We start from the raw sequence: 16,751 nt of genomic DNA, 5'->3' as shown, positions 1-16,751 counted from the left end.
ATTCGCATCTATTGCTTAGTGTATCAATCAAATCTATTCAATAGTTATTTCAGCAATAGATAGGTACGGGGTGGTCCCGATTACCTCGATAGGTATTTTATCCTGAATAACAATCCTGTTGAAGTAATTAATCATCACACAATTTGGGCAGATTGGTAAATACAATTCAAAATTCCTAAAAAATGCTTTCGTAAAGACCGGGTGTGGACTATTCCATCATCCTCCAGCTTTAGTAACACATTCATACAGTGGAATAAACTTCTAAATAATTAGTCATAAAATGACGACTGATTTTTTAACAGGTCCAGCGATTATCTCATACGGGATTTCCGATCCCTTCTGGCCTGGATACCAGCGTCAGTATAAGATATCCGGAAACCAGGCCATACACTATACAAATTCATAGACATCCACACAAAACAAGCACTAATTCACAAAACTATAGGCAATTCACCGCTAATAATGCAATAGACAACACTGGGTGGTAACAAACGTCCGCCCTGTGCGCTATCGCATCTTTGGGAAATAGTTTGTCTTCTTCGTTTTTTAGGGAAATGGCAAATTTTACATAGCCAAGGCCCAACAGCGGACCGGTTGTACTTAGCATGTCCTATAAATCTCAACTTAGAGCTTTAAGAGAGGTATTTAAATCTAATTGATCGTTAAGCAATACATTTGAATGTCTCATTTTGTTAATCTCCATGGCTTCCAATAAATTTAATTTTCTACTTTTTGTGGCTGTATCTAAAATATCAAAATTATCGTCAAAAACGTGTTTTTCTGTGTTTAAGTGTGTAGCATAATTAGAATCTAGACTATTGTTTTTAAATGCTCTTTTATGTTCGTTAATGCGTTTCTTGAAAGATCTACCTTTTTGTCCAATATAAATTTTAGGACAAGATCCGCATTTCAATCTGTAGACACCTGATTTTTGAGATTTTGCACATTTCGTTTTATTGTTTTATAAAAACTATCCTATTGTGTTGTTAGTTCTGAAAGCTATTTTTAAACCACATTTTGACAAATGTTTTGAAACTTTTTCATTAGGTTCTCCTATGTATGTAATTGTTTTAAATTGTTCGTGTTCTGTATTAGGTTTCGAATAAATAGAGTTTACTGTTGTCTGGATTTGTTTTTTATTTATAATTTTATCTATAATGCACGGATTGTAGCCGTTGTTCAGTGCAATTTGTTTAATGATATTAAGTTCTTTGTTGTAATTTTCTGTTGAGAGTGGCGGATTAAGAAGCCTGTGTCTGAAAGAGTGAAATGCCGCCATTTTGTGTGTATAAGGGTGATTTGAGCTGTTATGTATGACTGTGTCCGTGTGTGAAGTTTGATGATAAATTGAAAAATCTAATTTGTGTTGCGCTTTCGTAATAGTTAAGTCTAAAAAATTAATAAAGTTATCTTGTTCAATGTCGATAGTGAATTTTATACGATTTTGTAATGAGTTAATATAATTTAAAAAAGAATTCAATTGTCTGTCAAATCAAAGCAATCAAAGACATCATGCACGTATCTATACCACCATAGAAAACTTTTACTTAAAGGATGTTCTAGTATGATATTTTCCAAATTATCCATAAAATTCTCCGCTAACAAAGGACTAAGTGGGTTTCCCATAATCAAACCTTCTTTAGAGATGTAAATCTGTCCATTAAATTCAAAATAATTTTGGTCTAAAGATACTACTAATCAATCTAATAAATATTGTTTCACCAATGGATTAACCTGTTTCCGAGTTAGTTAGTTAGTTAGGTGGAATACTGGGAAATAAGTTTTGTACATCAAAAGACAATAGTGTTGCGTTAGAAGGGATTTTGATATCTTTAATTTTGTTGATTAATTCAAAAGAATTTTTTATTGCAAATTTTGGTTTAAAATCTGTGTGGAAGTTTAAAATATTTACTAATTTTGTTGAGAGTTTAACTGCAGGAGCTGTTACATAAGACACGACTAGTCTAATAGGCATATCTTGTTTATGTAATTTAACTAAAGAATATAATTTCGGTGCGTACAAATATATGATTTCTTGAAAATCTGAACTTTTAGTTCTTATTTATTTTGATAAATGGATTTTCATCAAGTAAAAGCCAGCTCAGTTTAATTCAAGACTGAACGAGAGCAAGAGAACACCCCATTGTAGTTGTGCTAATTGATAGTACGTTATTTTTGTGCCAAACAAAGGTTGCACGATTAACCGTTTATCCGAGATCTGAGTTCTATCAAATTGTTTTCTAATAAACTCGTGCCTACTTGTATAACCATGGATCGATCGATTAATGTCGCGACCAGCAAGCTTCATATACCGGCAACAATGCCCTCTCCAAATCAAATTATTAGCACTGTTTTTGACGTTCAAAATTTAATTAACGTCGCGAAAAGAGTTGAATTTTGACTCATATAATCTAGGCCGATATGCATATCAACTTCCGGTTTGTTAATAACCTTTTGTTAAAAATAAAACCTCTAAATAATTAGAGAATGAACCTTGTGATCAGTCTAGATGATGTATATTTGTTAGAATTGCATAAAATCATATATGAAGTTCCGTAAAACTGAGCTCCAAGGAACCTTCTGAATTTTTTTATAAGGAGCTCACAGGAAATAGTTTCAGTTTTGGTTAGTTGAAGATGGCACACTACTTAATTAATTTTGATGAATGTATGTATTCCTACACGCAACATAAGTGTATGACCCTTAAAGAAGAAGAAGAAGATTTAACTTTTTAGACAATAATTATATACACAGTAGAGCAAGAAGAAACCTATGAGAGCCATAGAAGCATGATAGTGGTTATTTCTTTACACCACGTCCTTGACAATAATTCGTTCATGAGTTCTTTCAATTTTAATAGTTTCCTTCTTTTTTTTGTTATTTCCAAATAATGCCAAGTATACTTTAGATTAATTAATTACATCATACTCTATTCTTTACACTATGTCTTTGACAGTGGGCTATACTGTTAAGTTGCGTTCTTTATATTGTAATTGTTTTCTTCTTTTGTTTTTTTTGTTGATTCGAAATTATATAAATTTTTGTTATTTAAAATAACATTTTTTTTAATAATCAAAATTTTGTTATTAGTTAGTGGGAATAATAACATATAAGTTACTTTAGTTTAATTAAGTATATTTACTCAAATATTTTACACTAAGTCTTTGACAATAAGCTATACTGATAACTTACGTTCTTTCTATTGGAATAGTTTTCTTCTTTTTTTTTTGTTATTTCCAAATAAATAATTTTTTCAAATATCCGAAATTTAGTTATTAATTAGTAAGAATATTATTATGTACTATCCTTTAGATTAAATAATTACATATGACCCTATTTTTTAACACTAGGTCTTTGACAGTAAGCTATACTTAAAACTTACGAATAGTTTACTTGATATTTTTTTGTTATCTCAAATAAATAATTTTTTCGCATATCCAAAATTTAGTCCTTAGTAGGAATATTACTAAAAAATATAATATTAATAATATGTTTGTTCGGTAGACAACGATAAATTTAAATTAAAATGGTACACCACATTTTGTATATCCACAAAAACAATTAATTAATTAATTAAATAATTACGTTTTACTTTATTTTTATTGACTATACTAATAACTTACGTTCTTTCTATTGGAATAGTTTCCGCTTTTTTTGTTATTGCCAAATAAATAAATTTTTTGAACATCCAAAATTTAGTAATTAGTTAGTAAGAATATTATTATCTACTGTACTTTAGGTTAATTAATTACATTTTATTCTAGTATTTTACACTAAGTGTTTGAAAATAAGCCATACTTATAACTTACGTTCTTCCAATAGGAATGGTTTTCTTTTTTGTGTTATTTGAAAATAATAATTTCTTCGAATATTCCAAAATTTAGTTATTAAATAGTATGAATAATAATAAACAACGAACTTTAGATTAATTAATTACACATGTTTTTTTACTCTGTCTATGACAGTAAGCTATATTCATAACTTACGTTCTCTAGGTTAGAATTGTTTTCTTTTTTTCCTTTATTATTGTGCCTTGTGCCGAAACATTCCTTTGGTATTATTCCTGTTTCATAGATCTAATTAAACAGGGAAGTTACAGCATCTAAGTGTTATCCTTCAATCAACTTGAGCGCTTCTGCAGGTAGGTTGTCAGGGCCAGGTGCTTTCCCATCTTTGGCTGATTTTATTGCTGCTTGTACTTCTTCCTTTAGAATAGATGGTCCAGATTCATTATTAGTGTTGGTAGTTATTTCCTCTCTTTGATCGTTGAAGAGGGTTTTAATGTAGTCTTCCCATAGAATCAGTTGATCTTTAATATCCAACACAATGTTTCCCTCTTCATTTGTAAGAGTATATGATTTTTGCTTCCAAGCAATTCCAGCAAACTCTCTTATTTTTTTATGCACACTGTGAGAGTCGTGGAGTCTCTGCAAATTTTCTATTTCGGTACATTTCTCTTTTATCTCTTTTATCCCTATCCCTAGCTTGGCGACATTTAAATTTGATGTCCTTATGCACTTCCTTATATATCTGTTTGTCCGTATTTTTCATGTTTCTTCTGTTTTCCATAAGCACTAATATATCCTCAGTCATCCAATCCATTCGATTTGTTCTTTTCTCCGGTTTCAGATGCTTCTTGCAAGGTTCTATGATATTCGATTTTAAACTTTGCCACATTTCTTCAGGTTGGTTGCAAGTTGCCGAGCGGGTATTTTTCAACTTATTGAGGTTCTCAATGATGTCTTGGTACAGCTTCACTTTCACGTCATTCCTTTTTAGTAGGCTGGTATCAATAGGTCTTTGGTTCGATGATATTTTCAGCTTTTTGAGCTTCACCATAATCTCCGCCACAAGAAGATTATGATCCGAGCCTACATCTGCTCCTGGGTATGTTTTGGCACTTTTCACTGAATTGCTGTATATCTGATTGAGGAGAATATAATCGATTTGATTCCGGACTATATGTTTTTCGTTGTCTTGAGAATTTATTAATTGGGTTATTTTAGTGCCAAAACTATATTTTATAGAAAATTTAATAGTAAGTTTAATATAACTGCCTTTTTAAAAGGAAGACTGACAGAATAAAAATTAAATTTTCTAAATTGCAGTGTTGAGGAAAGAAATATAATATTCCAAATTTAAATTAAAATAGGACAGATTTGGGAGCGCGGGAGTAGATGAACCGAAAGCGTAAGGCCACCAGAAAATATGATGGACATTTATGAGGGTGGCGTGATGTGGGAAGTCCGATCGAAAGTGATTATTCTGAGGGAATTTATAAGGGCCGCACTATCTTCTTTCTGCCACTTTTATTATTTGAGATACGAAATTGTTTCATATTAGATGAAATAAAAAATTAAAACGTGAACAAGATTTGGTTTCGACGCACGAATTTCAAGAAAAACTATCGAATTTATTGACCTATTTCCGTCAACTTTTTATTTCATTGATATACGACAGATTAAATAGTACACAAACGGTAAAAATTGCATTTTTTTATTCTCTTACTTTTAATGGATATTTTGAAAAGAGCAGCAACCCACAAAAGTTTTGAAATAATTTACTTCCTTGCTTATTAGTTATTACAATTAAAATACGTGGCTTAAAAGCGTGCAAGAAAAAATGAGTTATCAACCTTTTAAATAAATAGTAAATAGTGCTAAAATAACATGCACAAAAACGTACACCATCGATATGAAGCAAAATAATTTCTAGATAGCTTAGGATTATCTATCTAAACATCAGCAAAATTGAAAGCTATGTTGAGTAAGTGATACGGTATTGGAAGAAAACACTGTATATTAATTAATAGCGTAGTGAACACTTGGATTTGAACGTAGGCATTGCCCAAGGGCAAAACCAAAATATTTTGGGTTTCCTGATGATACAGCATTACTTTACTCAGCTAAAAGTGGAAAACAACTCGATAGTAAACTTTTCCAAGCCGTCCAAAAAGCAGTTTACATGATTAGGAAGCAAACAGAAACAGCCGGCTGTAACCTAAATATAAAAATAAATGAAGCTGTTCTTAAAAAGTAAGTGAGTAAGTAAGAACCTGTGATAAAGTATAAAAGTGTGTATGTAGGTGCAGTGAAAAGAAGAACAAATTGACTTAATCAAAGAGCAAGAGAGCTGCTATATATATATATATATATATATATATATATATATATATATATATATATATATATATATATATATATATATATATATATATATATATATATATATATATATATATATATATATATATATATATATATATATATATATATATATATATATATTTATATTTATAAACAGCTGAAATAACCAAACTACAGAGACTTCAAAACAAAACCTTAGAAGTAATATCTGAATTTAATTTCAGTATACGCAGTAAACAAATATATAAAAAGATATCATAGTTAAAAATCGGAGAACTTCAAATGATGAGAGCAAACAGGACTAATATAAAAATTAAAAAAATTGACAAACTGAACAAGAATAGGCAATTTTACAACTACGGTTTAAGAAACAACGGAATATGTATGCAAGAATCAATCTTATCCAATTCAATCCAATATATAGATATATACAAATGGTGCAATAAAGAAAATGTGTAATAACCCTTAAAGACTATATAAGAAGATACAAAATATAAACTTGAATTAAATTAATTTTTATAATATAGATTGTTATCTACATCTATTCTATTATTGTAAGTTTTTTTAAGGCTTTAATGAAAGATAATTGTCATTTTTTAGAGTTCGGTAATAACTTAATTTTGTGATTTTACCTAAAAAATTGTTTATTATAATAGCTAAAATTGTTAAGTATAAGTTTTTTCTATATAAGAAAATAAATTGTTATGATAAGGCTACAAATTATTGGTTTGCGAAAACAAAACGGGTTGATAAAAAAGAACAATAAATTGGGCTAAAAATGAAACGCAGTAAAAATTAAAATAATAAATTTAATTTTTTTTATGAATATACGCACATCATGTTTGGTAAATAGTTTTAACACTTTAATGAAAATCGATTTTAAATCTTGCATGCGAAGTATTCGAGGAATGAAAAAAATGGAAAAAAGAATCTGAAGTCAGACTAACATTAGCGTAATGTTAGGGAAAATCCTATTTTGTCTACGCTACTACGCTGGTGAATTAACACTTAAAACTCATAAATAACATTTGTGAACTGTCTTCGGAATAGACCTCAAAAATTAAAAAAAAGTACCAGAATTCTGTCTCATTTTATCTGCTATAGTTAATGTTTTTCCATACAGCAGAGACTGTATATTTTCTTAAATTTAAATCATATATATATATATATATATATATATATATATATATATATATATATATATATATATATATGACAATTATGTTTTTGGTTTCGCAGAAGAATCAATTGCGATTTATTTTTTTTCCACTGGATCAATTATATATCCAAAGTTTTTTGTTGAGTTTATGAATATGAATATGAAACTAAGAGTCCGTAATCAAGACATAGATATTGCGAGATTTTATGTCAAACAAAGGATCTAATTTGATGTTATGTTTTATCCCAATTTTTTATATATGCTCTATATCAATGACATTCCTGAGTACATAAGTCATAGACTCTTGTTGTGCAGAAATATTAAACTTGAAAAAAACAGTCTCAATGGAATTCAAGACGTAAATTAGTTGAAATAAATATAATATCCTAAAACTCTTCTCTACATTTCAAGAGTAGTTCGTCGACACTTCCATGGATTGAAATTTTAAATTGATGATGTCTGTTCTAACTTAAATACATGATCAAATTATTAATGAATTTGTTGGGTAGATCTAATCTTATCACTGTTTTCTATGCAAATGCATATCCATACATTGTATATTATATACTTCAAATTTTCAAGAAACAACTAAAAATTTCGCTGTTAAACGAGATATTCTACACATAGCATGAATTAGAACATCACTTGCTGGGTGATCGGTGAATATTTAGCATCCTTTAATCATAAGTGCGTTGTTTTGTATATATGAATATTCTTATATTTATTTTTTATCAACTGTTATTTAATATTAAGTGCTGACCTGTCCTAACTACTATACAGTGTAGCTTAAAGGACGAACAAATTATTATTATTATTATAAACGGTGACATTTTGAATGTATGCGAGTACTACAGTAATAAACGGCGGGACAATTATTTTGTGGGAGTAGTTCAGGTGAATTTTATTTTTTATATTGATAACAAAAATTGAGTTACGGTGAGATGTGTTAATTCCTGATTAAGAGATGCGGATTGAGATAGTGAAATTGCTCTAAAAAGTAAGTAGAATCGACTAAGGTTAAGTCTGGTTTTCGTTTAATAAAGATGCCTAGAAAGGGAAGAGTGTTGTTATTTTCAAAATTCGATAGGTGGAATTTATATATAGCTCATTTCTCGAAATGTTCCATAAATATACTTCTGATTGCAAGGGGAAGTGGGAGCTAATTGCTGTTTGTCATATTTGTTCATAAATTTGTCCGTTACATGTAAAGTATGTTCCAGATAGAAATTTTTCTATTAAAATGAGAAAGTTCGCAAGTAGGTGGTCAGACATAAGATGTTTAAGGTGATGTGCCTAGTGTTTTAAAAACAGAGGTCCAACGTCAAAACTAAGCTGGATTTAACTTAACATCTATTGCGTGTGCGAATTATGCAAAATATGTGCAAGTCTAGTGTATCTCAGGAGATGCTCCCGTCCAGATGTAGAAAACACTATTCTATTGAGACTAGGGAAGTTATAAACAATGTTTATTTGACTCTCATTGAACGTGGTGCCAGCAAGCAAGCATCTTTAGAAGAACATCAACTGTATCGAAAATTGTGAATAACACACATTCATTTTCTCGTGTGTAGATGAAAGTGATCAAGATTTCGAAACTATTTACAAACAACCCATCCGAGAGAGGGTGCGTTTTTTAAAATTTATCGGCTGAATAGCAATTTACTTTGTTATTACTATTGAAATGAAGATTTAATATTGAATGAACGGAAAACAATAGTCCAACATCAATACGGTATGCTTACTTCGATGTGTGCTAATTTTTTATTTTATTTGTCTTGATTACTTAATCAAATCTTGTTTAATTTAACAATTGGTAAATTTTTAAAAGAATGAAACGGCATTTTACACAAAAGAAAAGCAAAAATTGAAAACACTTTTTTCTAATTTGAAAATTGCGCTTCGCAGAACTGCTGGGTGCATTCTGTCACTCAGCGGCCATGTTGCACGGAAGAAAGAAGAGGGTCTAATCTAAAACAGCCATGTGCTCAGACCACAAATAGTAGCTGGAACGCCACATCAATCGACTTAGACTTAGGAGTTTTTCTTGATAGTGCTTTTTGACTCTCTCTTGTTATATTTACTACAGAAGTCCTATGGCAAACTGAAAATCTTTTACATGTAAGACTTACTTATTTATTGGGATATCCGGACGATGTGTACTGGCCGGCTCTAAGACATAAAGGCCAATACAGCTTAGAAAATACAAAATACAGTATTCAAGTCTGTCTGAAAGATATTTTGTACATCTGCTTGCTGTGTAAAATTGCTACGGTACGGAAAGCCTAAATATCTCCCTGATGGAGCGGACAAGGATAGTGATATACATAACAGGGCAACTCGTTACCGTAACCAGTTTTACATTCCCAAGCATAGTACGCCTGCGTTTCAGAGCTCTTTCGCATAAAATCCTATTAAAACTTACAATTCACTTCCACTGGATATTATTGCTTGTTCATGAACTTCTACATTCAAAAAGAAATTTAAAGGGTTTGCTGAGATTAGCAAGAATCTGATTCGCTTAATTTCTTTACATTCTGTTACTGTTTTTCTTTTAGTAGTTTTGAATATCCTTGCTTTTTCCAGTGCTTGTTAATTTCATTTATTTATTTATTTTTCTCTTCTTTTCGGAATATAATATTTTTATATTCATGCTCCTTTGAGGTGGATTTAAGTGCTGCTATTTATATTTGTTAGTTTTTTTAAGTATTTCTTTGTTTTTGTTGCTATGTACTATATTGAATCGGACCTCACGACCTATATCACCTCTATGGTGGTATATTCTTTTGCTGTATTTTGATAAAGACAATTTGTTATCATTACTATTATTAATGCATTATAAACATCAAGAATCATTAATGGATCTCAAGAACCATTAAACAGACATATGTGCCTTGTCAGAGGCTGTGCTGGCAAAATGGGTAGACCATTGACGCTATACTCAGCTTAAGAAAAATTGAGCTTTATAGTATATAGTAATGCATGCATTTGATAGGGCGAGACGGTCTTAAGCTACTGAAAGAACGGAACTTAGAGCAAGGGAAAATTGAAATCATTCGGAACATACACAGCGGACATACCACATATGTAGGGGTAAACAAACAATGAAATACCAGTATCCGTATGTATTAGTATTAGACAGTTGTCTTTAACACCATCATGGAAATAAGTCAAAACTGCAGACATAGAATACAGAATAGGAAAACAGGAATTGAAAATAGTTTGCCACGCTGAATAAGAGAACAATCTGCAAAATCTACTGCACAAATTGGAAACAGTTGCAAGCAATACCATGTGAAGGTGGATAATCATATATTGGGGAAATGGAAACACGTTTAAACGTTGCACACACAATGATGGATGAAATCCAAAGGCCGGAATCACAGGAACATGTATGGTCTCTTTCGCATAAAATCCTATTAAAACTTACAATTCACTTCCACTGGATATTATTGCTTGTTCATGAACTTCTACATTCAAAAAGAAATTTAAAGGGTTTGCTGAGATTAGCAAGAATCTGATTCGCTTAATTTCTTTACATTCTGTTACTGTTTTTCTTTTAGTAGTTTTGAATATCCTTGCTTTTTCCAGTGCTTGTTAATTTCATTTATTTATTTATTTTTCTCTTCTTTTCGGAATATAATATTTTTATATTCATGCTCCTTTGAGGTGGATTTAAGTGCTGCTATTTATATTTGTTAGTTTTTTTAAGTATTTCTTTGTTTTTGTTGCTATGTACTATATTGAATCGGACCTCACGACCTATATCACCTCTATGGTGGTATATTCTTTTGCTGTATTTTGATAAAGACAATTTGTTATCATTACTATTATTAATGCATTATAAACATCAAGAATCATTAATGGATCTCAAGAACCATTAAACAGACATATGTGCCTTGTCAGAGGCTGTGCTGGCAAAATGGGTAGACCATTGACGCTATACTCAGCTTAAGAAAAATTGAGCTTTATAGTATATAGTAATGCATGCATTTGATAGGGCGAGACGGTCTTAAGCTACTGAAAGAACGGAACTTAGAGCAAGGGAAAATTGAAATCATTCGGAACATACACAGCGGACATACCACATATGTAGGGGTAAACAAACAATGAAATACCAGTATCCGTATGTATTAGTATTAGACAGTTGTCTTTAACACCATCATGGAAATAAGTCAAAACTGCAGACATAGAATACAGAATAGGAAAACAGGAATTGAAAATAGTTTGCCACGCTGAATAAGAGAACAATCTGCAAAATCTACTGCACAAATTGGAAACAGTTGCAAGCAATACCATGTGAAGGTGGATAATCATATATTGGGGAAATGGAAACACGTTTAAACGTTGCACACACAATGATGGATGAAATCCAAAGGCCGGAATCACAGGAACATGTATGGTCCAAACAACACAACATCAAATGGTCCGAAGCTCTGATAGTTCACAGGGAATCACATTATAAAAGTTCGAGAACGCTGTATTTATTTAAAACTCTGGAAACATCCAAGCGTGGAAATAAAATTGCGAAGCAGGTTAAAACTTTTAAATTTCCAATATGTAACATTACGAGCAATAGGAACCTGAAACAAGAAGCAAAAATGCAAACAATACCAGCAGCCAGGATATTGGCATTCCTCCGAAATAAATGTTTAAATGTTGGAAGCAAAACCTGTAGCTACTAGACAATTTCTAAAAACGATTAAAATGAAAACATTACCAACGCTCAGAGACAGAAGAAGCAAGAATGAGATTAAAACAATATGTGATGAGCCTGAAATAGACGAACAGCATTGAGAGACCATGCCAATTGGATGGATGGCGCGAATAATAAAAATCGCAAAGGAAGACAAAAACGCTGGTATGAGATTTTGACTTCAGAATCACAACTTAGGTTGCCTCTTTGGAGAAGTCAAAACATAGTCTTGAAATAAGAAGAAGAAGAAAATAGGCTTCACGGGCAAAAAAATTCGGACTAGAAAATGTGTTATTAATCTTCGCCTTTTAATTATAAAAAAATGTGGTACTTAACTTGATCTATTCATTTAATTTTACCCAGTCTTAGATACATTTTATAGATATAATTTTAAACATTGGTGAAATTAAACTCATATGATATATTCTTATTGTTGCAAAATTATATTTGCAAATTTAAAAAAAAAACAATGTATTATTTTTAACATTATTTGATAACCAGCTAATTGACAGTTTAATTAACAACAATAATCTTGTTATGGGGATACCAAAGACATCCCTACTCGTGAAGGGTAAAAGTAGAGAGCCATGTGTAAAATTCCTAAAACTAGTTTTGTTAGGAAAGATACTAAACAATATTTATTTATTTATGTATGCATTTATGTTTAAATCTAAAATAAATTCACAAATTATTTTTATTACCTACTTAAATTACTTAAAATTATTCACATAATATATCAGTATCACTATCGCTATCATGGCCTGTTCTAATTATTATTTGTTCTATATTATTTGCAATATGGATATACGATTGTTCTGCTTTTTCTATATGCAAAATAGTTATTCTTTTACGCCTTTTTGATGGCGCTTTTGTTTTACACTTATCAGTTGAGTCAACCCAACCCTTTTCCGGGGTATCATAAGTGTCGAACCAGGTTTCATCCAAGTAAATAATTGGCCTTTGTTGTTCTCTGTAAATCCTAATTTTTTCTAGATATTCCAGTAGCCATTTCCGAATTCTAAAAGATTCCATTAAAACTTGCCTTTGGTCAATTTTTTTAAATCTAAAACCCATGTGTTGAATACACTTCCATAAGTTAGTTCTGCCACATTTAATACCGGTTTCATTTTTTTCAAGCCTCCTAATTAAGATATATAATGTAGGCACGCTTTGTTCCTCGTATAACTAGTAAATTTTACGCCGTATTATATCTTGATCACTTTCAGCTACACTCGAGGAAATGTCAGCATCGGTTCTTTTTTTCTTCGCCGAAATGGGACTATTCACAATTTTCCATGCAGTTCATGTTGGAATTTTCGTCAATGTGGCCGTTTCTTCAAAAGATGCTTGCTTGCTGCCACCATGTTCAATGAGAGCCAAATTAACATTGTTTATAACTTCCTTAGTTTCAATAGAATAGTATTTTCTATATTTGGGCGGGAGCATCTACTGAGATACACTAGACTCGCACATATTTTGCATAATTCGCACACGATTCAACACACAAAATAAGAATAATTACTAATAAACTTAAACTAAGTAGTATACCAAACTAAAGAATATTAAACACAGGTAGGTATAAAATTATTTTCCATTACGGACCACAATTTTACCAGAATTTAAATTTCGAAACTTTAGGTAATAGTCTTAATAGGTCTAAAGGTAATAATATATTAATAGCCACCCTTAGATAATCCCATTCAAAAGCAACTGGTCACTTTCTGATATCTATGAACAGACCATACCGATTCTGTTTCCACACTGTTACGACCATCGCATTCCTTTCTTTCATATTAAGATTAATGACTATCAGATCACTCGAAATCTGTTCACCTGCTTAGATGTGGCACCCACTATGGCCATAAACAAATAAGACGCACAAAGATCAAATGTTCCAAACACCTGTTTTGTTCTTGAGAAGTCTGTAAATGAAGAGGAAGTATGTAGCGATCTTTAAGTGTGAAGTGAAGTGAAGTGAAGTGAAAGTGAGATACACAAAGATCTAGCAGGTCAAATTACTTTTTGGTTCAGCTGGAATAAATGGCCTTATTTGAATCAAACGTCTGATAACCTTTTTGTTAAGTTTCATTCATTGTTCCCTTTTCTGCAGCTAAACAACGCACTGTACTTTATTCGCTTTTAAATACATCGAAAAAATTAGGATTCGTGTCTCTACAAAACTTAACGGAATTGTTCCTAGTCAATAAAACTGATACTGATACGGTGCAAAGTTGAGATCTATATTCCTTACGATTAGAATTAGAGCGATGGTTTCTATTAAGATGCCCCTAACTGATCTGATCTATTACATCGATAATGATCAACAGACGTAAAATTTTGAAAATATGGAATATATTATTTCTGACACTTTTATCTGAATTTCCAAAAAGCAAATAAGAAAATAAATATTTTAGGTTTACTTACTCAAAGTTGAAAGGAACATAATGATAAATTATGTCCCATTATTTTCATTCACAAAATTTGTCTTTCTATTTTATGTAAATTGGTGGGAACCTAACTTATGATCGATTCGAGGTATATTGTTCTTTAAAACTAAAATACACAATTTTACAAAATTATAATTTTTACGATAGAACCCTTAAAAACATAGTTTGTCAAAGTTTGTATGAATTCTTTTTTTTTGCTTTTAATAAAAGTTCTGCCAGGAGTTGTTTTTTTTTTTAATACAGTTTATTATATACATGATAATACATGATAATGATCAATAGAGGTAAAATTTAAAACAAACCTAACTTATCATCGATTCGAGGTATATAGTTCTTTAAAACTAAAATACACAAATTTAGAAAATTATAATTTTTAATACATAACCTTTAAAAACAAAGTTTGCCCAAGTTTGTATGAACTCTTTTCCATTTCTTTTAATAAAAGTTCTGTTAGGGGTTCTTTTTTTTAATACAGTTTATCGTATCATTTTTAGTTTCCGGTCTATTACATCGATAATGATAAACAGATGTAAAATTTTGAAAATATGGAATGTGACACTTTTATCTGAATTTCCGAAAAGCAAATAAAAAATGAAATATTTAATTAATAACAAATTATATCACATTATTTTCATTCACAAAATTTGTATGTAGTCCTTTAAAAACAAAGTTTGGCAAAGTTTGTATGAACTCTTTTTTTTTGCTTTTGATAACAGTTCTGCTAGGGGTTGTTTTTTTTTTAATACAGTTTATCGTATCATTTTTAGTTTCTGATCTATTACGTTGATAATGATCAACGGACGTAAAAATTTTAATTTCCGAAAAGCAAATAAAAACCGAAATATTTTAAATTTACTTACTCAAAGTTGAAAGGAACATAATGACAAATCCTGCAAACATGGGGATGCTGTAGCCAATTCTGAAAAAAATAACCCAAAGGCAACAATAACGTGGTTTCGCATGGTTCAAAATCAATATTATTAATTTCTGTAACTTACTTGTGAGTCAACGGACCAACGAAAGGATTGGCCATTAACTGCACAAATGCCTTCGAGGCGAACAGCATGCCCACTTCCAGAGTTTCTTGCAGCAAATCTTTATGTATTCTTTGTTTCTCCGTTTCCTTCTGTTTTAATTCAGCCTCGTACGCAGTTGTAACATTAACTGCAATACGAAATAAATTAACGTAGCGAACGCACCCCGTAGTATCTAGCAACTTACCATCGTCGTAGTTTCCTGTGGTTGTAATTAACGTTTCATTACCATCCCTGTTCTGCGGGGGTAACATTTTGATGTATTTCTCGCAAGGATTCTCGGTTGTGGTGGTGGTGGTTGGCAGCGGAGGCGGCCTACCGAGCGGTGCGTCTGGATGATTGATGTCGTACAAAAACTCCGGAATTATTGGCACTATAATTAAAAAACAGAAAAATTGGTATAAAGTTATACAACAGAACATATAAGGCAAATTGAAAGGTATACTCCAGTTGTGCAGTTACGTCACGTATAGTGATGTAATCAAAAATGATTCGTATGTCTTGGCTATGTGGCTACCATAACCATGAGTAAGTGGACCCTCACTTGACGTGATCTTATTTACTACTTGATCATAAAAAATTAATCTATATATATTTTTTATATGTGCTTATGACGGAAAATTGATCCCTCAAACGATTTTTTTTTATTTTAACAACATTTTAAGCACTTTTAATTAAAAAATGAATTAAATTCCAACCGTAAGAGATAAAATTTAAATATACTTTGAGAATACATTAACCACTTAAAGTTATTTGTTAATTTTCGTATTCTTAACTAGCTTTTAAGTTAACAAATGAAAATTTAACGGACTTCTTCACATGCTTTACACATTTAAGTTTAAGATTTCGGAAGAAAATTTCACTGCTCGTCATTAATTTAAACAAAATGAATCTATTTATGACAGTGCGCCGGGCACCGAGCGCCGAGCTGCCGATCGTCTCGAACTGCATTGACGGTTTTATCAGTGATAATTTAAAATAATAATACAAAATAATATTATAAAGCAAAATTCATTATTATTTATGTTATTTTATTATAATTAATATTAATAAAATTTTATATATTTAAACAATATTCACAATCATAACATACCGAATAGAACAAACAAGCTTAAATAATTAAATTGTAAATTTGTCGTCAGTTATTTTTATTAAAAAAAAAACTTAATATATTTTTTTAAATAAATACTTTTTCATCCTCTGAAACAAGCCTGCATTCAAGTGAAAAATGTTCCAATGGTTTGTAATAATGAAATCGAACGAATCGTGGTT

General features: G+C 30.8%; 1 protein-coding gene across 3 annotated transcripts in view; it reads right to left on the bottom strand.

The window, feature by feature from the left end:
• The window catches only part of LOC132701180 (synaptic vesicular amine transporter), a 241,218-nt gene that overhangs the window by 67,919 nt on the left and 156,548 nt on the right, over positions 1-16,751 (bottom strand). For all 3 annotated transcript variants that reach the window (XM_060668907.1, XM_060668906.1, XM_060668908.1), the window contains exons 3-5: positions 15,667-15,852; positions 15,444-15,609; positions 15,306-15,364 (exon numbers count right to left, since the gene is read on the bottom strand). In XM_060668907.1, the coding sequence (XP_060524890.1) occupies positions 15,306-15,364; positions 15,444-15,609; positions 15,667-15,852 (411 nt within the window). The remainder of the gene's footprint in view (positions 1-15,305; positions 15,365-15,443; positions 15,610-15,666; positions 15,853-16,751) is intronic.

This window comes from Cylas formicarius, unplaced genomic scaffold (genome assembly GCF_029955315.1).
Source record: "Cylas formicarius isolate icCylForm1 unplaced genomic scaffold, icCylForm1.1 PGA_scaffold_4__25_contigs__length_36172078, whole genome shotgun sequence".
Lineage (NCBI taxonomy): Eukaryota > Metazoa > Arthropoda > Insecta > Coleoptera > Brentidae > Cylas > Cylas formicarius.
This window is presented reverse-complemented; position numbering and strand designations above follow the sequence as displayed.